Source organism: Vitis riparia, chromosome 4 (genome assembly GCF_004353265.1).
Source record: "Vitis riparia cultivar Riparia Gloire de Montpellier isolate 1030 chromosome 4, EGFV_Vit.rip_1.0, whole genome shotgun sequence".
NCBI classification, from domain to species: Eukaryota; Viridiplantae; Streptophyta; class Magnoliopsida; order Vitales; family Vitaceae; genus Vitis; species Vitis riparia.
In genome coordinates this window covers 13,025,131-13,049,701 of record NC_048434.1, presented here as the reverse complement: position 1 = coordinate 13,049,701, position 24,571 = coordinate 13,025,131, and the positions used below count along the sequence as shown (strand labels likewise).

Below are 24,571 nucleotides of genomic sequence, written 5' to 3'. Positions count from 1 at the left end.
TATCCACATAAGATGACACTTTTTTGAGTGTCAAAATAAACAAATGATATTTTGGACATTCCTTGGCGCTAGTGTAAGTGTTAACATAGGTAGATCAATAATGACGCTTTTCAAAGTGTCAATATAGATCAATCAATAATGACGCTTTATAAAGTGTCAATATAGATTAATCAATAATGACGCTTTATAAAGCGTCAAAGATAATGAACATTAAAGATGATGCTTTAAAAGTGTCAACATCAAAAATTTGGTGGAAATAATGGCACTTAAAGAATGTCATGCTTTTAGAAATATGACACTTGGATAAGCATCAATGTAAGTGCTTTTATAGATGACGCTTTCTAGAAGTGACATAGTTGCTTGCACCCATTCCTTGACAGGGGCGAAAAGGACGCTTTCAAGAAGCATCATCTTATACATTTATTAACGCCTAAAAAACGTCATTATTGCCCTTTTCTCTTATAGTGTGAAGACCAAATTTGTTTGGAATGTTTTTATGAGTAATGCTTGATTAATACAAGCAAACTTTTTTATGTGATGCCAAAGTGAGACACTATGTCTTACAATGTAATCACCATAGGCCATGCATGGAATGGACAACAAAAAGAAGCTTTTGATCTTTTCCAACAATTACAATTTGCAATATTAAATAGGAAGTAGTAGTTCCCTTTTAAAACCACGTTGGGCATAAGGTTACATACTTTAGATATGGAAATGGGTAGGTAGATCCATGACCACACTATTGAGATAACAATTGATTCAAAATTTTTACAAAATGTGATAAATATAACAATGAGGGCAAAACAGGTACTAGATAGTGGCTTATTGAAAGCATCAACAAGTTTATCTTTGTTGATTTAAGAGACAATAAGTAAACTTTGCTCAACCTTGTCTCGCACAAAGTGAAAATCAATAAAGATAAGTTTCATATGAGAGTGAAAACCCGATTGACGCAAAGGTAAGTAGTACCCGCATTGTCATGATGAATAACTGCAAGCTTGAAGAGAGAAACTATAAGTTCATTATGCAAAAATTACACCCAAGATAATTTACCAATGGTGATGGCCGCAACACGGTACTCTGCCTTTATTTGACGAATGGACAACAAATTTTTGTTTACTAAAAGATCATGCGATAGCATTTCCACCAAGGTAAACAATATATGTAGTAGTAGACATCTAACCATCATGATTACCATCCCAATTTGCATCAAAATATGCACTTAGAGTGAGAGGTTGATTGGAACATAGAAGAAGATCATGATCAATAATGTGTTTTAGGTAGTTCAAGTCTTTTAGTAGCTATCTAGTGATTAATAGGAGGACTATGCATAAATTGAGACAACTTGTTCATAGTGTTATGATAAAGCCCTTAAAAGTATGACATGATGTAATAAACTCTTGGATTTTATTATTATTTATTTAATAAAGTTCTAGTCTAGTTTTATCTATCATATTTCCATGTATTATATCTTATAAGCACTTTAGTTTGCATCTTTTACATTGCATGTGACTTGGGTGTATTAGGAGTTGCACAAAAAATCTAAGTCATGGGTTCCTTACAAATAAATGATAAGTTCACAACTAGTTCATCAGTCTAGGCAACCCATTAAAGGTTGTAGTATAGCACCTCTTGATTGGAGGGATGATTGGTCTTGGCTATTAGGATGGGTTTTCCATGGTGAGTGCACTAATGTGTATGGTTTTACATTGGACCGGACCTACGGTAAGTCATGACTTAAGGCTATCAAGCAGTCATGACTTTATCAAGTTGCTTCATTATGTTGTCTCTTAACCTTTGAGAGAATATTGAAATTGTGTTAAAGTTAGCAATGACTTTAACCTATTGATGAGATCGTAAGTTGATCATATATTCCCTATGAATTGGGTCATTATTGATAAAAGTCGTTAATAATAGGTATTCTCAATAAAGACACCATAATATCTCTTAGAATTGAGATGGTGTGTCTCCTTGGGTGATCCTAAGAAGATGTGTTCATGGAAACTATGACCATAGTAGTTTCTTAAGTGGAACTTGACATAAGCTCTTGGGAAGTTAAAATATGTTAGTTAAACACATAATGGAGGATCTATAACTCAAGGATAGTAGAGGTAGTCTTGAAAAACTGATAGCTTTCACTTTGTTAGACGATAGATGACTAATTCATGGGAAGATTAAATGCAATGGATATCATGTCACGGTTCTGAGCACATGGTGTCTCATTATTTACATATGATACTAGAGTTTAGTTGATTCTCTATAGTAGGATGTTGAATCAACTTTAGAATTGGATTTTGAGGGAGCCAATACACATATGGGTCCTAGTAGTCCTTACTCTAAGCCCATATACCTTGTTGGTGTAGGTTATAAGGATCGGATTGGCTCTAGGTTCACTTTTGTGCATAAGGGCATTTTGGTAATTACACAAGGTTGCATAGGGGTAAGTGAACAAGGTTTTTGGATTGGGTTAATTGATTAATTAGTAAGCCTTATTAGATTAATTAATTAACTAGGACCTACTTTGGGCTAGATTAAGTGACCTAAGCCTTTAATGGGTTCAAGTCACTTAAGCCTAGTGGGGAACTCTATAAATACTCTCTTATGAGTTAGGGTTTCCATAGTTTTTTCTAGACAATAGTCTTCCACCTCTAGACAAAGAGAGCCATAGCTTTCACCTCTCTTCCATCTATTAGGATAGAACCCTTAAAAGCATAAAATGATGTAATAAATTTAGAATTCATTATTTATTTAATGATGTTCCAATTTCACTTTTATCCATCCTTATTCCAAGTATTATACTTTGTGAGCATTCTTGCCTACATCTTTTGCATTGTATGTGACTTAGGTGCATTAGGAGTTGCACAGAAGATCTAAGCCATGGGTTCCTTTCAAATACATGACTTGTTCACAATCAATTCATGGTCTAGGCAACTCATTAGAGGTTGTAGTGCACCACCTCCTAATTGGAGGGATGGTTAGTCTTAGCTATCGAGATGGGTTTCCCATAGTGAGTGCACTAGTGTGTATGCTTACACATTGGACATGACCTATGGTGAGTCATGACTTAAGGCTATCAAATAGTCATGACCTCACTAAGCTGCATCATTATGTTATCTCTCAACCTTGAGAGAATATTGAGTTTGTGCTCCAGTTAGTAGTGGCTTTGATTGATGGGTGAGATCATAAGTTGATCATATATTCCCTATGGATTGAGTCATTATTGATGAAAACTAGTAGCAATAGGTATTCTTAATAAAGGCATCATGATATCTAATAAGATTAAAACAATGTATCTCCTTGGGTGATCCTAAGAAAATGTGTTCATGGAAACTATGATTATAGCAGTTCCTTAAGTGGAACTTGACATAGGCTCTTTGAGAGCTAAAACGTGTTAGTTGAATATACAATAAGAGGATCTATAACTCAAGGATAGTAGAGGTAGTCTTAAAAGACTAATAGCTTTCACCTTGTTAGACTATAGACACTAGTTCACGGGGAGACTAAACACAATGGATAACAAGTCATGGACCCGAACACGTAGTGTCTCATTGTTAGTTACATAGGATGCCAGAGTTCAATTGATTCTCTATAGTGGGATGTTGAATCAACTTCAGAATTGGATTCTAAGGGAGCCAATACTCCTATGGGTCCCTATAGTCCCCACTATGAGCTCATATACCTTGTTGGTATGAATCATGAGGGTTGGATTTGCTCTAAGTTCACTTTTGTGTATAAGGGTGTTTTGGTAATTACTTAAGGTTGCACAAGAGTAGGTGAACAAAGTCTCTGGATTTGAATAATTGATTAATTAGTAGGCCTTATTGGGTAAATTAATCAATTATGACATTTTTTTTGCTAAATTAAGTAACCTAGCCCATGTGGGCTCAAGTGATTTAAGCCTAGTTAGGAACCTTATGAATACTCTATAAGGGTTAGGGTTTCCATCACATTTGTCTTCCACCATCCAGAGAGAAAGAGAGCCATGACCTATACCCTCATTTCCTCCCTACCAAAAGTGTGCCAAGAATAAGGTTAAGTCATCGGGTGCAAAATCATGAATTTATGAGACTTCCAACAACTTCAAGGTCGTCTTCAACACTTAAAATTTAAGGTTTGGGAACATCGAAACCTAAAGGTTAGTACTTTAACCCCAAAATATCATTTTTTTAAAAAAAATTGGTATTACTTCCATTGCTTAGATCTAAGATGCCAACACCAACCTCATTGAAAGCGTGCTAAGATCAAGTTCAAGTCATCGAGTGAAAGACTCTAGGTTTATGAGACTTCTATGATTTCGTTCTTTATCTTCATCATGTAGATTTGATTCTAGAACATCCAAATCTAAGGTATGTTTTTTGTTAGCACTTTTTTAATCCCTTAAAGTTTAATCCCTCATTTTCTAAACTATAGAAAACCGAAAAGAAAAATCCTAAAAAATAATAAAAATGCACCTTTAGCATTATTAGAGATGATTATTTATTTATAAATTATTCAAAAACTATAACTTTCTTTAAAACTTTTGTTAGCATTTTGAAGAGATTGAAAAAGAAAAAATGAAAGAAGAAGAGGAAGACATTGTATTGGATTTTAAGGATATTTTGGTCTTTTTATTAAAGAGTATTTTTTTTCCTAAAAATTATAATCCAAGTGGATGTTTAGAAAGATTAGAGGGGATGCATGTATATTTTTTCATACAAAAAATCTCAAATTTATTATGGTTCAAGAAATAGATTTTGAAATCTAATTTCCATTCCCACCAAACAACCCCTTAATTCATGTTTGCCCAAGGCATGCGAGTCAATTTTATTTAAACCAACCGATTCCATGGGTAAAAACATGAACGGAAAGTTGAAGGAATGAAGGGTGGGGCGAGAATCGGAATTCAAGTTGGTAAGGAGCGCACATAAAAAATAAATTTCATTGAAGAAATAAATTAGCGCGATATTTTTCCTATAAATCAAATTAAAAATGTAGAAACAGATGGTTAATGGAGATTAGTGGACCACATTCAAAACCCTGGGATTGGGATTGGGATTGGGATTGGAAGCAGGTGATTGGATCTCTCTCCTCGCTCTCTCTTTCGCTCTCCGGTAAGCTAGCGTCTTCCTTATCCTGCTCCCGCCACACTTTTCTTCCATGGTAATATGCTTCCTAGGGTTTCATCCTTTTGACATTCCTCATGCAAAAATACACTCAAATAAATGCTTTATTTTCTTCCACTTTCTCACCAACCAAATTGATATCTGTTTTACTTTCATTTTCTTGTTTGTAGTGTCATTTTCCGTCTGATTACTGAGATTTTCTGGGGAAAGTAAATAACAGGTGCAACTCTTCTGGAGCTCCAAAGCTGACCTAACTTTTAACATTTTCCACTTTCCTTTCTTGTTTGGGCTATTAAATTAGATTACTCATCACACAGAGAGACAATTCCTGACTATTTTTAGTTGTTTCTTTGGGTTTTAGGGTACACCTTATGATCACATTTTTCTGGCATCAACATGGAGTTAATGTTCCCAAACATAATCTTAATTAAAAATGTTGCTATTCCTGTTATGCATGTTTTGAATGAATAGCTTCTACTGCTTGATGGCTTCCTAAATTATTTATTTACTTTTGTTGTGCCATTGGGCTCAATGGATAATATAATGTCACAGCACATGGTTTTCATTATAATCCTAGAAATATTCTAGATTGAGACATTTGAACCAAACCATTGTAAAGTGGACCCAGTAGATAGATCCTCCCTCCTCTTCTTTTTGAACTTGTTATGTCTTCCATTTCAGTTTTCTACTTTGTTGTGCAGATTTCCACTGTTACCGGCTATTCTTTTTTAGTTTTTCTAACTAATGTAATTCTACTTCCATTATTTCATAACCTTGGGCTTCTTTCATATTTTAAGCCTCTACCATCTAAATCCCATGTTAGTTGCTGTCCAGAAATTTCAGCAACTAATTTTCTGAAATTTTAGCAATTCAGAATCAAACCATACTCGATTCCACCCAAATTTCATTTATAACCCAAAAATCAATTTTCCGTACTAACCTTGGAAATGTTACGTTTCTAGAATGTGATTCAATGAACAAATTGGTCAGAGGAAGCCTTATTGTGTTGTCCTGCATTGAGATATTAGTCTCTTTCTTCCTTGCTTCTGTTAAGGCAGATCCATTTACCATACAAACAATGTATGGTTTTTGGAACTAATTGTGAAGCTTTATTGACATCTCATAAACAGATGTTATTGTGCATGGGATCCATTATGATTCTATTCCTTTTAAATTTCTTTGTGAAAATTCTGATCTTGTTATCATATTTGGTTGCAGATCCTAATGATCATAAAAGGGTTGTTTAGAAGATATGAAAGATGGAATCCTGTGCATCCAACATCCGGAGCCTTTTGGGGCATGGGGATAGGCATTGGTTGTGGTGTTGGATGGGGTCCTGGGTTTGGCCCTGAGGTGATTGGGTATGTGGGAGCTGGTTGTGGTGTTGGATTTAGTGTTGGCATCACTCTGGCTGGTGTTGGTATTGGTCTTCCTGCAAATTGCCTTATTGAAGTTCCTTATAATGGTGCATGTTCCTGCCTTCTTATGCAACTGTTTTATTCTTGTTCCTTCCTGTATCTGTTGCTTAGCATGAGGTTATGTTTTAACATGATGTTGTGCCTGAAGAGCTCTACATGCTAAAAGTTTGCATCTCTTGATTTGCCTTGAGGCTTTCATATTGAGTGTTACACTTGATTGATATATAAATTTTTTCAGCCTTTATAGCAACAAGAAATGGTGCTTTGGAGTTTACCCGAATGAGTGGTCTTCTTTCCATGGGAAACGCTGCAGGGGATGGCCTGAACAACATTGTATCACACATCTCTGGTTTGCAAAGAGAAGCCAGTGGCAGGTTCTCTAGCTTTAAGGGTAGACATATCTTGAACAGAGGGGTAGATTTATGTGACTCGAAGAGCTTAATGCTTCATTCTAGGTCTATTTTGGAACGTATAAGAACATCTGGTTGCAGCTTCTTTCATGGTCGGAGAGGTATGTTAATGAGTCCATGGAATTTTTAGTAATTCTAAGATCTTTACTATTTGCTTATAAATCTTGAATGGATGGTTCTAATTGGTTTAACATAATCTTTCATATAACACTGCTATTTTTTTTTTTTCTTTTTTGTGCTTAATTTTACAACCTTAGGAAGTTGTGATCACAATTGGATCAGCATTGTCAGGAGAGGGATTATTTTTTTGCACAATGTGTGAATTTGGTGGGATTAAGGAGCAGTCAGTTCATTGTGGGATGATGTTGTAGTTGGCCCTAGTTACTTACATTATAATTTTATCTGGTCTATTGGCTCAAACTTTCTTTATTTTCATTGGTCAGTTTGTGTGTTGGTTTATGAATGATGTTAGGTCAACATTAGGGGCCTATATATAGGTCTACTAATGTGATTTAAGGGATTAAATGATCATGTGAGAATTTCTACCAAAATGAGCAAATCACAACTTAGAGGAAATGGATCCACCCTATCAAATGATCTGTTACCTGCTCCACTCTTGCCAGCAGGAATCTTGCTGAATTTTCTTAATCCTAAAGGTTGCTTCACAAGAATCTTGAGAATAGGAAGGTTAATATGTGGGTGTGTTACAAACAATACTGAACTGCTGAAATCGTCTTCTCGAAGGATAATAAGGCCTTCTTCCCCCCATCTAGTCCTTTTGATGTTCTTTCTAATGTATGTTGGCACCCTAGTATTCCCACCTAAAGTCGAGATATGTGAAGGCTACCTAGATGCTCCTAGTTAATATTGAGAATGGGAAAGGTACTCTTCTAATAGCCCATAGTTTTAATTGGAGTCTTTTATTTTATTTTACTTTAGTAGAATTGTATTCAATAGTCTTTTTTAGTCAAATTTTCTATTTGCTTTAACTTCTAATTTGCTTTGAGAAGAAAGTTATATTTTTACTAGGAAATAGAGTCTGAATCTTAGGAATGAGAATTTTTAGTAACTATTAAATTAACAAATAGATTCGATTGAGAATTTTTAGTAAATATCAAGCTTATGTGAAGGTTTTGATTGCCTTCTTCTAAGTGAGATTGGTTAGGAACCCCAAATGGGAGTACTTAGAAACCTTGGTGTGATTGTTAAAAAATTTCTTTTCCTTTTTAGTCTTCCTTGACCTTTTCATCTCATTCTATAACTCTAGAAACTTTTATTGTTCTAGAAATTTAGTGATCTTGCATCATTGAGTTAGTATTGTCATTAAAATCACCGTAGGATGAAAAGTGGAAATTCCATGATAGCATCATCCGTAACATTCATGCTCACAATTGTGAAGGAGATAATGAATGGACTATTTCTTGATGCACTTGATTGACACACCTCATTATTTTATTCATTGGAACTAGATGCAAGTGTGAAATTTTGAATTATTCTTATTCCCAAAAAATCAAGAGATACAACAAAGTATATATCTAGCCTCCTTGTATTCTAGGAAAGGATAATTCATGATACATATGGTAATTCAAATCAATTCAAATGTCCTAGTAACTAATTTACAATTGTACACAAAGAATCCAAAAAAAAAAAGTCCTTACTAATTCATAGTTGTACAAGAGGAATCTTAAAAGGAGAAAAGTCCTAACTAATTTATAGTTATATAAGAAGAGTCCTACAAGGAGAAAAATCCTAAATTATAAGACCTAAACTTTCAATACTCTCCCTCAATTTGGTGAATAGAGATTCTTTATTCCTAACTTGCCTTTAATTCTTTGAAACCTGGTATTAGCTAGCCCTTTAGTTTGAACATTTGCAAGTTAGCCTCTTGTCCCAATATATAGAGTGCAAAGAAGACCTCTATCAAGCTTCTCCTTTATGAAATGTTGATCCACAAACTTTATTTTCGATCATGTTGTATCGGTTTATGAGCAATGTTGATTGTGTCCACTTGATTTTAAGATCATCTAAAATAATCTTAAGCCATAACAATTTACAAATTCCATTAGCCATTGCTTTGAACTCTACCTTGTCTCTTGATCTTGCAACCATTGGTTGCTTTTTACTTCACCAAGTGACTAGATTTCCTCTAAGAAAAGTACAGTACCTCAAGGTTCATCTTTTTTCTAAAGTTGATCTAGCATAATTTGCATCCATGTAGGCTTCCAAGCGCAACTCCATACCTCATTTGAATGACAACCTTTCATCGGAAGTTCCTTTAACGTAATGTTTGATCCATACACAGCTTGAAGATGAGAGTCTTTGGGATTCTTAAGGATGAAAATATTAGTTTTGATGGGTATATTGGTAATTTGATTTTATGGATATATCGAGAAATATTGGTGGATATTTTGACACAAAAAATTGATGAAGAGAAAATTGATAAAAACTTCATAAAAATATAAAAAATAACTCCAAAAATGATAATAATAATAATAATAATAATACATGTATTGAAGTTGTTTGAACCAAGAAATCAATATATATTGAAGGATATAAAAGACAATATGTATATATATATTGTAAAATCTAAAGAATTGGAAGTTAAAGAATAAATTTCTTCTTCTTAAAATTCAATTTGTACATCTCCACATATTTATACAAATATTCCTAGACCAACAAATGGAAACTTTTCTAACCTAAGTCTATCAAATCTCCTTGATTATGAGATTGCCCTAATTCTCTCCTTATTTACAAAAATACGCAACTATAATATTTCCTAATTACATTCTTCCACACTCCCTCTCAAGTTGGTGAATAGATATTTTCCATTCCTAGCTTGGATACACTTGCTTGAAATGTTTATTGCTTAAAGCTTTGGTGAGTGTATCTGTAAGTTGGTGTTTAGTAGATATATAAAGAGTTCAAATCAACCCACTATCTAATTTCTCCTTAATAAAATGTTTGTCTATCTTTATGTACTTCGTTCGATCATGTTGTACTGGATTGTGTGCAATACTGATTGCAGATTTGTTGTCATGGTAAAGTCTTATTGGGCCATCCCATCGAATCTTCAAATCTTCCAAAATAATTTTCAACCATAGTAGTTCACACACTCCTTGAGCCATTGCACAAAATTCTGCTTCTGCATTGGACCTTGCCACCACACCCTGTTTCTTACTTCTCTATGTTACCAGATTCCCACCAAGAAAGGTGTAATGGCCAGTGGTTAATTTTTTGTCAACCATAAATCCAACATAATTTGCATTTGTGTATGCCTCAAGTACTAGTCCTGAGTTTCGTTTAAATAATATGCCCTTTCCTAGAAACCCCTTAAGGTATTGTAACACTCGGTTAGCAGCTTGGAAACTTCTTTTGGACTATGCATGAACTAGTTAATCACACTCACGACATATGCTATATCTGGTTTTGTGTGAGAGATAAATGAGTCTTCCTACTAGACGTTGATACATCCCTTTATCTATTGCAACATCTTCCTTAGCCTCTCCAAGCTTATAATTAGGATCTATTGGTGTGCTTGTTGGTTTACTCGCCAACTTCCCTATTTCCTTGAGAAGGTTTGTTACATATTTCTGCTGAAAAATAAAAATTCCCTGCTTAGAATGTGCAACTTCGATTCCTAGGAAGTATTTTAACCTTCCTAACTCTTTAATCTCAAGCTTCTTGGTCAAGCATTGCTTCAAAGTTTGTCTCTCCTTTTCATCATTTCTTGTCACAATGATGTCGTCTACATATACCAAAATGGTTGTAACTCCCCTGAATCTGAATGTTTGATGAACAATGTATGGTCTCCCTGACTTTATTTGTATCCTATGTTTTTCATTACTTTGGCAAACCTTCCAAACCATGCCTTTGGAGATTGTTTTAGCCCATATGGAGCTTTCTTTAGTTTACATGTCTTCTAGAAATTTATATGAATATTGTTCAAACTTGTAAGAAAACTTTTATGGGATAGAGACAACTTTTCAAATGACACAACATGGGAAAGTGGATACAAAGGACGTTTAGTACATTCCCTTGTTCCCTTCCTAATGGCAATTGGGAGGTTTAAGTCCATGGGTTTTTCAAATTGAAGTTCTAAGTTTGTAAGAGAGGATGAGAGACTGTTACCTCATTTCTAGAAGTTGGTTTGGATTCTTGGACTTGTATAAGTTGAGGAACTGCAACTTTCTTCCTTGAGTACACTTTTCTAGTCATTCGATTCTCAGGAGTAGATTCAATGGGTGACGACTGAAGTTCAGACACAGGCTCAATGAGCACAGGAACAGGACCAGAGACTTTAGAAGGGTCAATTATGAAGGGATCAATGAAATAGGATTTCTGATTCTTATCTTTCTTGATGGAATTCTCGCCCTGAAGATAAAGAGTGAGAAAATAAGGCTCATTTTCATTAAAGGTAACATCTGCTGTGACAAATTTTTTGGATGGTGGATGGTAACACTTATATCCCTTTTGAGTTGAGGACTATCCCAAAAAAATGCATTTGACTACTCTTGGATCCAATTTTCCCCTATTTGAACCATGAACATGAATAAAGGTCACACACCCAAATATGTTGTGAGTAAGATGGTTTGTGGTTCTCATATTAGGATAAAATGATGAGAGAATTTCCATGAGACTTTTGAAACCTAAGACTTTAGAACGTAATCGGTTTATGAGATGAGTGGCGATTAGTACGGTTTCCCCCCAATAAGATTTAGGCACATGTTTTTGGAACAAAAAGGCTCGTGTTGTATAAAGGAGGTGACCATTTTTCCTCTCAACAACTCCATTTTGTTGTGGGGTGTTTACATACGATGACTCATGAATTATACCTTCATGATGAAAGTATGGAGTCAAGACTTGATTGAAATAATCTTTGTTGTTGTCTGATTGAAACCCTTTGATAGTGACACCAAACTGGTTTTTTATCATATTATGAAAATTTGGGAGAACAAAACTCACATCAGATTTGTGTTTAAGTAAAAAGATCCAAGAGACCCTAGTATAATCATCAATGAAAGAGACAAACTAGCATGACCTAGATATATTTGGGATAAGAGAAGGACCCGAAATATCACTATGAATTAAATGGAAAGGCTTTGAACTTCTTTTATTACTGATTGAAAAGGTTGAATGTTTATGTTTGGCTAATTCACATACCTCACAGTGAAAGCTTTCAACATCCAATTTCCTAAACAGAGAAGGAAACAAGATCTTAAGAGTTCTAAACGACGGATGTCCAAGCCTATGATGATGAAGCCAAATTTTTTTTGTAAGAAGGTGATGATCATAAAGAAGAGATACAGATGATTTGCTTGGTGTCTCAAGGTAGTGTAGTCCGTTCCATATTGTAGCAAGTCCAATTATTTTCCCCAAATGCTGGTCCTGCAATACATAGTGAGTAGGGTAAAAAATCACATTACAACCCAAATCTTGTGTAAGTTTTTGTATAGAGACAAGATTAGTAGATAGCTTTGGAACATGAAGCACATTTTTGAGTGAGTGTAGGACTAATTTGGATATCTCTACACCTGTGACAGTGGTGAAAGAACCATCGGCTGTGGCTATTTTTCTACCATTTGGACAAGGGTTATAGTTGTTAAATTGATATGATGAATGAGTCATGTGATATGTGGCACCTAAAACTATAACCCATGAGTTGGCAAAGATTTCATCCGAGACTTTTAATCCAATGGGAATAGGAAAGGATTGGTGACATTCAAAGTTTTCACCAACCACACCAAGAACTTAGAGTTTTACCATGTGAAATTCTGAATTATTTTTGCTCACAAAAAATCAAGAAATGCACTAGAATATATATCTAGCCTCCCTTATTTTAGAAAAGGATAGTTCATAATATACACGGTAATTCAAATCAATTTAAATCTCCTAGTAACTAATTTACAACTAAACATGAATGGTCCTAGAAGGAGAAAAGTCCTACCAATTTATAGTTATACAAGAGGAGTCCTAAAAGGAGAAAGGTCTTAAAATTATAAGTCCCAAACCTTCGACAATAAATGAAAATTTGGCTGAAATTCCCAAAATTTTGACTGAAATCTTGGTATTGTTTAGCTTAATACCGAAACAACCCATCCTTATTAATAGTCCATTAATCAAGGGAAAATTGTTAAATTTTCACGTAGAGTAATAATATCGTATGTCAATGTCAGCCATTGTCTATTTACAATTTATTGTGATATTTTTTCGATTAAAATTAGAATTAAAGCCTTGTAAGAGACACGACCTGAAACTAGGCCTCTTTTAGAGCAAATGTCGACCATCTCACCAAATTGAGATTGCGTCTTGTATATAGTATACTTCCCCTTAAGAATATTCACTATTCTTAAGGCCCACTTTTTATACATCTATGGTGGGATTTTGCCTTGTATATAATATTCTTCCCCTTACATATATTTATTATTTTTAAGGTCCTTTTTTTATGCATCCTTGTTGTAACTTCTATAATTTTAGTAATGATTTTAAACATGTAAAAAATAACATTTTAAAAGTAATTTTTTTTGCAACATAAAAATAACATATTAATAAATAAATGCATCTTAAGTATCTATATTCTCAAATTCCATCAAGGTACATGTTGTATACATAAAAACCACCTTACTTTGAGAAAGGGCATGTTTGAACTTTCAAAAAATAAAGAGGGCTTAAAAACTTAACTATTATAGATGTAATACCAACACATGAAAATGCATGAAAATCTAGGATGAACTCAATTATGGCTATTTTCCATTTGGACTATTTCTAAATTTATGCCATTTAGATGTTTGTTTCTCCCATTTGGGATTTCTATTTTTTTTTTATCAATCATATTTGGCAAATTCTATTGATTGATTTCATCTATTTTGTTGGCTAGCAATACTGTTTACTGCTGGAAACTCTGTCTCATCATCCCCAACATATCATGAGACATTTGTCTCATTTCTTGCCAGAGTCTATCCCCAAGTTCTTGCAAGTCCATTTGTCCACAATACGATCTTTCCATTTTTGACTTTCTTGTTTAACTTAGTTTTCACTGTTGCTCATAGTTTTCACTGTTGAGTATAAAAGCAAACTGATCTTGGAAGGAACGGTTCCTTACTGGAGCTTGACAATTGAATGACCGCTGCTACATTGGTGGCTCTTGGTTCAGTGACCTATACCCAAAATCTGTGCTTCTCTCTGAATCCTACTTGCCCGGATATAGAGGATTTCAGCAAATTATTAGGAAGAGTAAAGAAAAACTCAAAAACAAAGAATAGAAATGAAGAGCAAGTTTGATTTATCTGCATTAAGTTGATCATAGAAAAGGTTAGATTTTGTTTAATGATCCATTGAGTACCTAAAGACTATCAGCTATAATTACTTGTATTGGGTAAGTGATGCAGGACAACCCTATAATGGTTGTCTACAATCAAATAGGTGGCCTAGGGTTAAAATCTTTTAGGATTTAAGTGGAGGAACAAGGAATAAAAATTTATGGCAGCTGAGAAATTGAAAGAAAATAAAGAGAGAGAAAGATAAGAGGAAATGGAAACTATAGAACGTCACTAAGGCCCTCTAGGAATCACTCTTAGAAAAAAATCAATGGAGTCTCACTATTGAAGAATGCAATATATGCAGAAAGAACTAATATTATTTAATCACTCTATCTTGGTTTACATCAATTAGTCTTATTTATAGGTGTGTTTAACAAATCCAAATTCTACTAAAATTATGATAATCTATCATGACTCTAATTCTAAATTTTCTATTATGATTGCAATAATTGGCTACTCCGAGTTTAACTTCAACAAATACTAATCCTAATTTAATTCCAACTTAATTCCAACTAATACTAGTCATTTAAAGTTTATTTACTTCTTTCCTTCCTTTTCCTGATTAGATCTTAGAGATTCATCCTCATCAGTAAGATTACTAAGATTACTAGCTATTGCACAGAATATTGGCTGTGCTTATTTGTTGGGAATTTGGGTTTGTTGAGTAGTAGGTCACTTGCATAACTGATGCTTCTTCCATTTATATTTCTGGTAAGTTTTCTCAGATAATGAGTTTTCCATTTCTTGTCATGTTTGCCACTTCCTTTGCTGACTGCAGCCACCTTCCTTATACCCCAGCTGCTCCCATTTCTATGCTCTAGGTTGAAGTTAGTTTTTACATGTTAGTTGAGAGGTGTTGGTTGTGAAGAGGAAGTAAGCACAATTCATGTAATGCTTGGGTTAAATACTGGTGGAAACAAGAAATTATAAAACTCATGTGTACATCATTTTACATATGTTCCACTCTGGGTTCACAGTTAGTTAGGTTGGTTTTCCTGTTGACTCAAGCTTGGCTTTTGGATTGTGTTGGCTTGAGTTCAGCTTGTCCATGTCGCTGCTTTAGCACCAAGTTAAATCTTCTTCTAGTTCTAGAATGCGGAATAAGTTAGAATTTTTCCCCCTTCTTGTGCCCATGGTTGAAGTTTTTTATTATCGATGGGTTCTAGACTGAGTTCAGTGACAATTGTCAAGATCACATAATCATTTTAAAGCAAACAGCACATAATTAGAGAGGGAAGGATAAGTCCCCAAAAACTGACAGGTCCAGTGTCTTGGTAGTTTAAAAGCGGAGATCAACGAGCAAGTAGAGTGATTTGCAACTAAAATAGAAACCAATTTTTGTACGTCTAAATATAGAGCTGCTAAAATAACCCCTGAAATGTGCATTCCCAATAAAATAACCTTCTTTCTTATGCTATAGAAATAAGCTTACTGTCTTTAAAAAGTTGTGCAAACACTTCACCTTTTTTTATGGGATCCACACCGGAAATTGCATCCCCAGCAGACTGTTTTGATTTTATTTGTTAATGTTATTTATTTTTCTTTTTTTCTTTTCCATACTTTGTATGCCTCTTAACAGTTAAAACCCGATTATGAAAATTTTGTTGACTAATACGGCAGCATGCATACCTACACTTTTGATCATTCTATAGGATCTTTTGAATACTGAAAGTAGTTGATGTATGGAATGCTTTTTCTTTAAAATTTTATATTAATTTAATACATTGTATATTCGTGCTCGAGTATTCTCTTGTTAGGTAGTGCCTACTATTTTGACTGATGATGATCCAAAAACATGAAAATTCTTTAACCCTATGTATTGAGGAAAAAAATAGAGAGAAAAAAAAAATGAAGAAAAATGAAAAATAAATTTAAATTTAATAAATTATTTTTATGTTTTTTTTACTCATTTTATTTATTGTATAAAGATTGAATAATTTTAAAATGATTAAATTTTTAATTAATTTTAATTATATATGATTTTTTTTTTCATATTTTTCATCAAATAAAAAGAATAATTCTTTTTAGTATTTTTTTTACCCTTTTCTTAATAGTTTTTGGAATCAAACATAAGTAGAATTGTAAATTTATTAAATGTAGGTATTATTGATAGTCTTTAAAATTTTTGATTTCTCACTTACAAAAATTCAGTAATTGCAATTTGATTTCCGTTTTTGCCTCTTAACATAAATAATTTTGTTGTTTGTAATTGGTGGTGAAAATGACAAATTCTCATCCTTGGCAGGTTTAAAGGATTAGTGCATGTCATGTGAGAATTGTCCATATGCATTTGAAGTCACTGCAATAACCTAGGGAGACCTGGATCTACTTGATATGAGAGGGATTTTTTATTTTTTATTTTTTTTATTCCTATTCTCCCTCCTTGTTAATTTGTTTGTAATTTTTGTTCTCTCTTTATAGATTGCTTTCTATGGTATATACAACATATACATAGTAGATGTTTGTTATTATGTACAAAATTGTCATCCATTTTCTTCCCAGGGTTCACTTGTTAGTCTCACTTGGGCCCATGCCCCATCCGTCAAACTTGCTAATGGTCCTCAAGACTCAGAATATGGAGGCATCTTTCTATGCCTGTAAAACACTTGATACATAACCTGGAAAATTTTGCTTGCAATACTAATCTTGGAGTTGGTCATTGGTAAGTAGTAAGTAGTGTTGGAATGAAACATGGAGGGAAGCAAAGACGATGACGCAATCTGTTCAGCTGGTCATGACCACTAGGTCTGGGCAGAGTTTGCTACAGGCTTAATTACATTTCATGCGCATCTCATCAACAATTTCAACATCGTTTTAAATGGAGCCCCCTCCTAACATTAGAGAGGAAATGAGCCAAGGGTTTGAACTCGTGAACATGTCAAGTCAATTAGGTTAAAACCCCTCACCGGTGGCCCCTTTTTGGCTTTTTGTTCTTATTTTTTTAGTGAGGTTTGAGTTTATGACAATGTTTTTAGAATCGGATCGATTATTGAATCGGAAAAGTTATTGGTTCACAATTTACTGGTCGGACTAGTGATTGAACCGCGGTCGAACCCATGAAGTCAGAAATATATAATTTATATTTTATTAAAATTACAAATAATTTAAAGATATATATATATATATATATATACATACATATACATAATATTAAAATTATAGCATTTCATTTTTATTTTTTTTTGTATTTGATATGTTTATTAAATGATAAACATAAATATAAATATATTAATATATCAAATTTATTAAATAGAATATGTATAATATTTACATATGAGAATAAATTTATAACATTTAATTTTATTTACAAATCTATTTTCACGACCCAAATTTCGGGTGACTCAAAATTTGGCCCATGACCTCAGGTCAAAGGTTTGATCCTAAGGATTCCACCTAATTCATGTTGGCAGTCAATCAAAATGCTTTGAATTTTTTTTTTTCTATTCATCACATTAGAGTTCTCATAAACTAATAATATTTCATTCACTACTCAAAAGTAACAAGATATAATAATTATCATTATAGTCCAAAAATAAAAGTTTACAGTTAAACAATTTAATCAAAATAGGGTCTTATTACAAATCCATAATTTACAGTTTACTAAAACAAGTTCCAATATAACAAACACAACAAATACACCACACTCCACTATGTAGCTCTAACACCTCAAAGGGCATCCTGAAGTTTTCCTTGCCCCACCTGTGGATCCTTAGGAGTGATATCTGCATGTAAAAATATGTAAAAAAAAAAGGGTGAACATTCCATATTGCTCAGTAGGGTGCCTAACACCCAATGGGTTAATGGAGATTACTAAGTTTCAATGAGCACAAAAGAAACATTCACCAACATTGATTAAGCCACATATTTCAATCTCTATAATTATATCAAATTCCATAATTTTCAACAATTAAATGAAATGCATATCAACATGTGACACATAGTCATACAATGCACTATCGTTCTCAAGCTTTCACCGAAGGATACATGTCTGTACCCAAATACACTGTCCATTCGAAGTCTTTCCGGGGTAAACTTTTGGCTCTTTCACTCTAGGGATCTCTCACCCTTCTTAATTTGCCTCACACGGGCCTTTACTTTTCATCACTATTCATTTTTCTCTTTCTTTTGCCATTTCATGCACTTTTCATAGTTTTTATCATTTCTTTACACAATCATGATGCAAATGCATGCCATGAGGTTAATTACCCTCATTCACAAGTATCACCAATATCATTGGAATTACAATCATACCACAATTCGAATTTTTTCAACAATTTCAATAATTTCCAATAATCGAATATAATTATTTTCCACAATAAAATCACAAAAAATATTCCAACAAATTCTCAAAAATTCACATATCAATAATTTATAATTTATGCCACAATTTCGAATTTTTTTCCAACAATTTCAATAATTTTAACAACCCAAAACAACCATTTATCAACCAAACAAAATTTCCCAAGTTCACCAAAAGTCCAAAAATGCTCCTAATCATCCAATAAAATTCCCATTTCACAAATGTTACCCATTTAACTCATAACGACAAGATCTACAATTTTTTTTTCAAGGAAAAATGTATTTAATTAAAGTTTTTGGGTTAGGTTCCCTTACCATAGATCTATGAATCAGACAGTTAAAATCAAGATTAACCACTATAGAATCGTTCCTCTCGTTGAGTAGAACACTTCCTCAAATTTTCAGGCTAAATGAATGACGTTTGGCCGTCCAAACGAACAACCAAAGATCCGGCGGACAGACTTTCTCCACAGTTGCCGAGAGCTGTCTTTTCTGCCGCTTTCTAATTCCTTTCCCTTTTCCTTTTTAATAACTCAATTCATTTTGTTTTTTAACCACCAGCCACCACAAGTCTACGACCTAACCAAACAACCTGTTGAATTCTTTTCTTTTATTTATTTTGTTTTGCTTGTATTTCATTTCATTTCCAATTCACTTCATTTTTTTTTTAACAACACACAAAATAATTTATTAAACACCAACCCAAAAATTTAATTTTCCTCAAATTTATTATTAAGCAATTTAATTTAATTTTTACTTAATTAGTTCTAATTAATTTTAATTAATTCATTTTTCACTTTTTTTCGTTTTCGTTTTTCATTTTCGGAAATTTTCAATTTCTATAATCCTAAGAAATTTTCTACCATAAGGCTGACGTGACACAAAATTTTCAACTCGCCTAATTGACTAACAAAATAATTTGAATTTAGCCAATCCAAAATTAACACGTGTTCTCCAATCACTTTTCTTTTTGACTTTTCGACCACCACTCAAAAGAAGACTTTTCAAACTAGAAATTCTAACGTGGCCTAAAATGCCTGGTCATTACATCCTACCCCCCTAAAAGAAATTTCGTCCCGAAATTTAAACGAGGTTACCTTAAAAAATGTAAAAGAGTTGCGGATGGTGTCGTCTCATTTTTTCCTCAGATTCCCAAGTGGCTTCTTTTATCCCATGGTGTTTCCACCACACTTTGACTATGGGAATCACCTTGTTCTTGAACCTGTGCTCTCCAACTTCCAGAATTTGTAAAGGTTCCTCCACATAAGAAGTATCTTCACTAATTTGAACATCTTGCAAGTCCACTACCCAAGTTGGATCTAGAGTATACTTCCTTAGCATCGACACATGGAAGACATCATACACGAGGGACAACTGTTGAGGCAAGATTAACTTGTATGCTACTAGGCCAACTCTCTTATCAATCTGAAAAGGTCCCACAAACCTAGGGGCTAACTTCTCATTTTTCCCAAATCAAAATATGCCTCTTTCTGAGGGGACACTTTTATAAACACCCAATCCCCTTCTTCAAACTCCAAGGGCCTTCTCCTTTGGTTTGCATAGCTTTTCTGTCTATCTTGAGCAGTTTTAAGCTTTTCCTTGATGAGTTGTATATTTTCTATAGTATCTTGGACAATCTCAGGTCCCAACAAATGACTCTCACCCAAATCTATCTAACACAAGGGCGATCTACAAGGTCTCCCATAGAGTGCTTCATAAGGTGCCATGCCAATACTAGATTGGTAACTATTGTTATAAGAAAACTCTGCCAAAGGTAAGTAATTTGCCCAATTTCCTCCAAAGTCCAAAACACAAGCCCTTAACATGTCTTCTAAAATCTGGATCACTCTTTTTGATTAGCCATCTGTTTGAGGGTGAAAAATGTTACTAAAATTCAATTGGGTGCCCAAAGCCCTTTGTAAACTCTGCCAAAACTGAGAAGTATATTTAGGGTCCCTGTCAGATACTATAGACAAAGGTATCCCATGCAATCTCATAATCTCCTGTATATACAACTTAGCCAAAGAGTTCATGGAATTAGTAGTCTTCATAGCTAGAAAATGAGCTAACTTAGTAAGATGGTCCACAATCACCCAAACTCCATTTTTCTTGCTTCTAGTTCTTGGAAAACCTATCACAAAGTCCATAGTGATATGATCCCATTTCCACTCAAGTATAGGTAAAGGTTGCAACAACCCTACAGGCCTTTGGTGTTCAACTTTCACTTGCTGACTAGTCTGACAGTTGGCTACATACTGAGCAATGTCTCTCTTCATCCCACTCCACCAGAACTGTCTCTTTAAATCTTGATACATTTTAGTACTCCCAGGGTGGATGGTATACTTTGCCCTATGAGCATATGCTAGAAGTTCATTCCTCAACTCCATATCTCTTGGCACACACAATCTTCCTCTAAATCTCACACTCCCATCTACATGCATAGACCAATTTTCATCTACTTCACTTTTTACCAATTGGGCTTTAACTTTTTCTAAAAACTCATCATGAACTTGGGCCTCCACTATTCTTTGGATAAACATCAGCCTAGCTGATATACTGTACAAGCATGGACCTTGTCCTTCCCAACCAAGACATAGCTCAAAATCCTAAATAACTGCATGCATCTCAAACTCTCTCAACCCCAAGCTAGACAACTGGTCATAGCTCTTTCTACTGAAGGCATCTGCTACAACATTCGCCTTTCCAGGATGGTAATGAAGAGGAAAATCATAATCTTCCAATGTCTCCATCCAGCTCCTCTACCTAAAGTTTAGATCCTTTTGAGTGAAAATGTATTTCAAACTCTTGTGATTAGAGTACACCTCAAACTTCTCTCCATACAAGTAGTGTCTCAAAGTCTTAAGGGTAAACACCACTGCTGCAAGCTCCAAATCATGTGCTGGATAATTCCGCTCATGTTGCTTGAATTGTCTTGAGGCATAAGCTACCACCTTGGCTTGCTGCATTAGCACACACCCTAGCCCCACTATAGAAGCATCACAATAAATCGTAAACAACTCTCCACTAATAGGAGAAGTTAACACTGGAGTAGTGGTCAATTTCCGCTTCAACTCCTAGAAAGCATTCTCACACTCCTCATTCCATTCAAACTTCACTATTTTTCTAGTCAACCGAGTCATTAGTGCTGTAATTCTAGAGAAGTCTTCCACAAACCTCCTATAATAACTAGCCAACCCCAAGAAACTTCTAACCTCAAATACATTAGTAGGCCTTTGCCACTGATGCACATCTTCCACTTTGGAATGGTCCATTGCTATTCCTGCCTCAGAAACCACATGGCCAAAGACTGATATCTTCTTAAAGTTATAAGGGTGGTCACCAAATGCTGCTTATGCTCCTCTAAACTCCTTGAGTAAATCAAGATGTCATCCAAAAATACAATCACAAACTGATCCAAGTAAGCACGAAATATTCTGTTCATTAAATCCATTAAAGTAGCGGGGGCATTAGTTAACCCAAAAGGCATGACTAAGAATTCATAATGCCCATATCTCGTTCTAAAAGTGGTTTTAGGGACATCTTCTTCTCTAACCCTCAATTGATGATACCCAGTTCTCAAGTCAATCTTACTAAACTACTTTGTACCCTTCAACTGGTCAAACAGGTCATCTATCCTTGGAAGAGGATACTTATTCTTTATAGTAACTCTATTCAACTTCCTATATTCAATACACAACCTTAGTGTGTCATCCTTCTTCTTCACAAACAACACTTGGGCTCCCCATAACGATGTACTTGGATGAATAAAACCATTACTCAGCAATTCCTCCAATTGAGTTTTCAACTCCTTTAACTCAAGAGGGGCCATCCTATAGGGGGATACTAAAATAGGATTTGTTCCTGGATACACTTCAATAGAGATATCAAACTCTCTATATGGTGGTAAGCCTAGTAACTCATTTGGGAATACATCTTGAAACTTCCTCACCACTAGAATTTCTGTAATGTCCTTATGGGTTTTCTCCTTACTATGAAGGCAAGCTAGGAAATTTATTGATCCTTTCCTTAACACATACTGATAGCATGGATCAGACCACAAAAAAGGCAAACTAACACACTTCCTTCCAATAAAGCAAACCTTAAATCCATTTGATAGACAAAATATTATCCTGCGATGATGACAATCAATAAGCGCTCTATACACCGACAACCAATGCATTCCCAAGATAACATCATACCCAATCATATCCAAAATCCTCAAATCCACCTTAAGTGCTCTATCTGCTAAGGTAATAACACACCCCTTGCATATTCTATCAACTCTAGAATTTATACCCATAGGGGACTCGATAAGTAACAAATTTTCTACCATTTCCGTTTTCAACCCTAATGCATTAGCACAAGATGAAGAAATGAAAGAATGAGTTGCACTAGTATCAAACAAAACACACACCTAAGTACTATAGGCCAAAATCATACCTTCCACCAAAAGGGCGTCCTCCTCTAGCTCTGTTGGGGTCAAGGCAAAAACTCTTCCTATTGCCTGCCTCCTCCTACCTCTAGCACTTGACCCTTGAGAAGAATGGGTCTGACTACTCATGGTAGTTGTCCTGGCTCCTTGCACTGTTGGGGGTAAATGTGGTATCTGGTAGTAAGGCAACTGAAACCGAGGGGGCTGGAAAGACACTGCTGGCTGTTGTTGGGAACCTTCCTAAGGTTGAGGTTGATTTTGTTGTGCTCCTCGCAATGGGCAAGCCCTCCATAAGTGGTCTCCTGCTCCACAACCATAACATACTCTAGTAGTAGCCGCCCTTTGAGCACTCTGCTCACCTCTTGCATAGAATGAAGAATGCCCCTCAAACTACTGACCCCTCTGCCTCTACTGCAGGCCTTGGGATCTCCTCTGGGAACTTCCCCACATACTTTGTTTCCCTTTTTTGTCTCTCCTTTGCTCCTGAATTTGATTGGTTTACTCAATGTATTGTTCCACCAACAAAGCCCTTTTAACCAACTCAGAATAGTCCCTTATAGCCAGTGGGACTAATCTATTTCTAATAGCAAGCCTCAACCCCTGCTGGAATCTCCTAGCCTTCTCTCCTTCCTCACTAATCATCCCCAAGGAAAATTTGGACAACTCCGAAAAGCGAGACTCATACTCCAACACCGACATAGTTCCTTGGATGAGGTGCTCAAATTCCACCCTCTTGGCATGCTTAGCCACCTCTCCAAAATATTTGCCTAGGAAGATTCTCTCAAATTCCTCCCAGGTTATCACCTTAGTGTCATACACTCTTTTCATTGATTCCCACCAGAAATTAGCTTTGTTAACAAGCATGTACGCCACCAAACTTACTTTCCTTTCCTCAGGTATGTCCAACCCCACTAGAATCATTTTCATTCTCCTCAACCAATGCTCAACTGCTTCCGCATTGGGCTCTCCATTAAAAGATGGAGGTTGCATCACCATGAACCTCTTTATTGCCTCCATCTGGCTCATTACTGGCCTCTCAGAGTGGCTCCTCCTATGCGAGTGGTCTAAATCCTCTTGGCCCTGGGTACTTCCTGACTTCCTGGAACCCTAGCCTCTGATCAATTGGGCAGTCTCTTGCAACTCCCTTATTACTTCTTGGAGTTCTTGTCTTACCGAATCCAACTCCTCATCTCTCTTAGATCTTCCTCTTCTGGTCCTTCCCGCCATTTCAAATTGAACAAGCCCTAATTCAACCGCACTATCAAGGTGAGCAAAATAAATTCACATGTAACCATTTAGAAACTTCAACAACTATCAAAACTTCCACTTTCATACAATAACAATACATAATTCAACATAATCAACACCATAATGCTTCTTACCATCATCAACAAGCACCATCACAAGGTTTTTCAAACATCAAGAATCAATAATTAAATAATTCAATTAATAATCAGCTCGTTAGCTAACACATACAAAAAATCATGGACATAACAATACACACAAACACCCACAACCATTGACCCCAAGGTATTATTGCAACCTTGGCTCTGATACCACGGGGTCACGACCCAAATTTTGGGCGACCCAAAAT

At 35.0% G+C, this 24,571-nt stretch overlaps 1 protein-coding gene across 3 annotated transcripts; it reads left to right on the top strand.

The window, feature by feature from the left end:
* The first annotated feature begins 4,787 nt into the window (after window positions 1-4,787).
* Window positions 4,788-16,747, top strand: LOC117912182 (cadmium-induced protein AS8). 3 transcript variants are annotated; one of them, XM_034826680.1, is made up of 5 exons: window positions 4,788-5,090; window positions 5,273-5,322; window positions 6,321-6,567; window positions 6,759-7,031; window positions 16,492-16,747. In XM_034826680.1, exons 3-5 carry the CDS (start codon window positions 6,327-6,329, stop codon window positions 16,503-16,505), a joined length of 528 nt encoding a protein of 175 aa, XP_034682571.1. In that variant the 5' UTR covers window positions 4,788-5,090; window positions 5,273-5,322; window positions 6,321-6,326; the 3' UTR covers window positions 16,506-16,747. The 3 variants fall into 3 exon arrangements, with proteins under 3 accessions (XP_034682571.1, XP_034682573.1, XP_034682572.1); XM_034826682.1 differs by having other exon boundaries at window positions 4,788-5,139; XM_034826681.1 differs by lacking the exon at window positions 5,273-5,322 and having other exon boundaries at window positions 4,789-5,090.
* Window positions 16,748-24,571: the final 7,824 nt, after the last annotated feature.

Coding starts and splice junctions, on each gene's coding strand:
- LOC117912182 (XM_034826680.1), top strand. CDS start 6,327: ATGATCATAAAAGGGTTGTTTAGAAGATATGAAAGATGGAATCCTGTG. Junction 6,568..6,758: donor TATTGAAGTTCCTTATAATG/GTGCATGTTCCT, acceptor AAATTTTTTCAG/CCTTTATAGCAACAAGAAAT.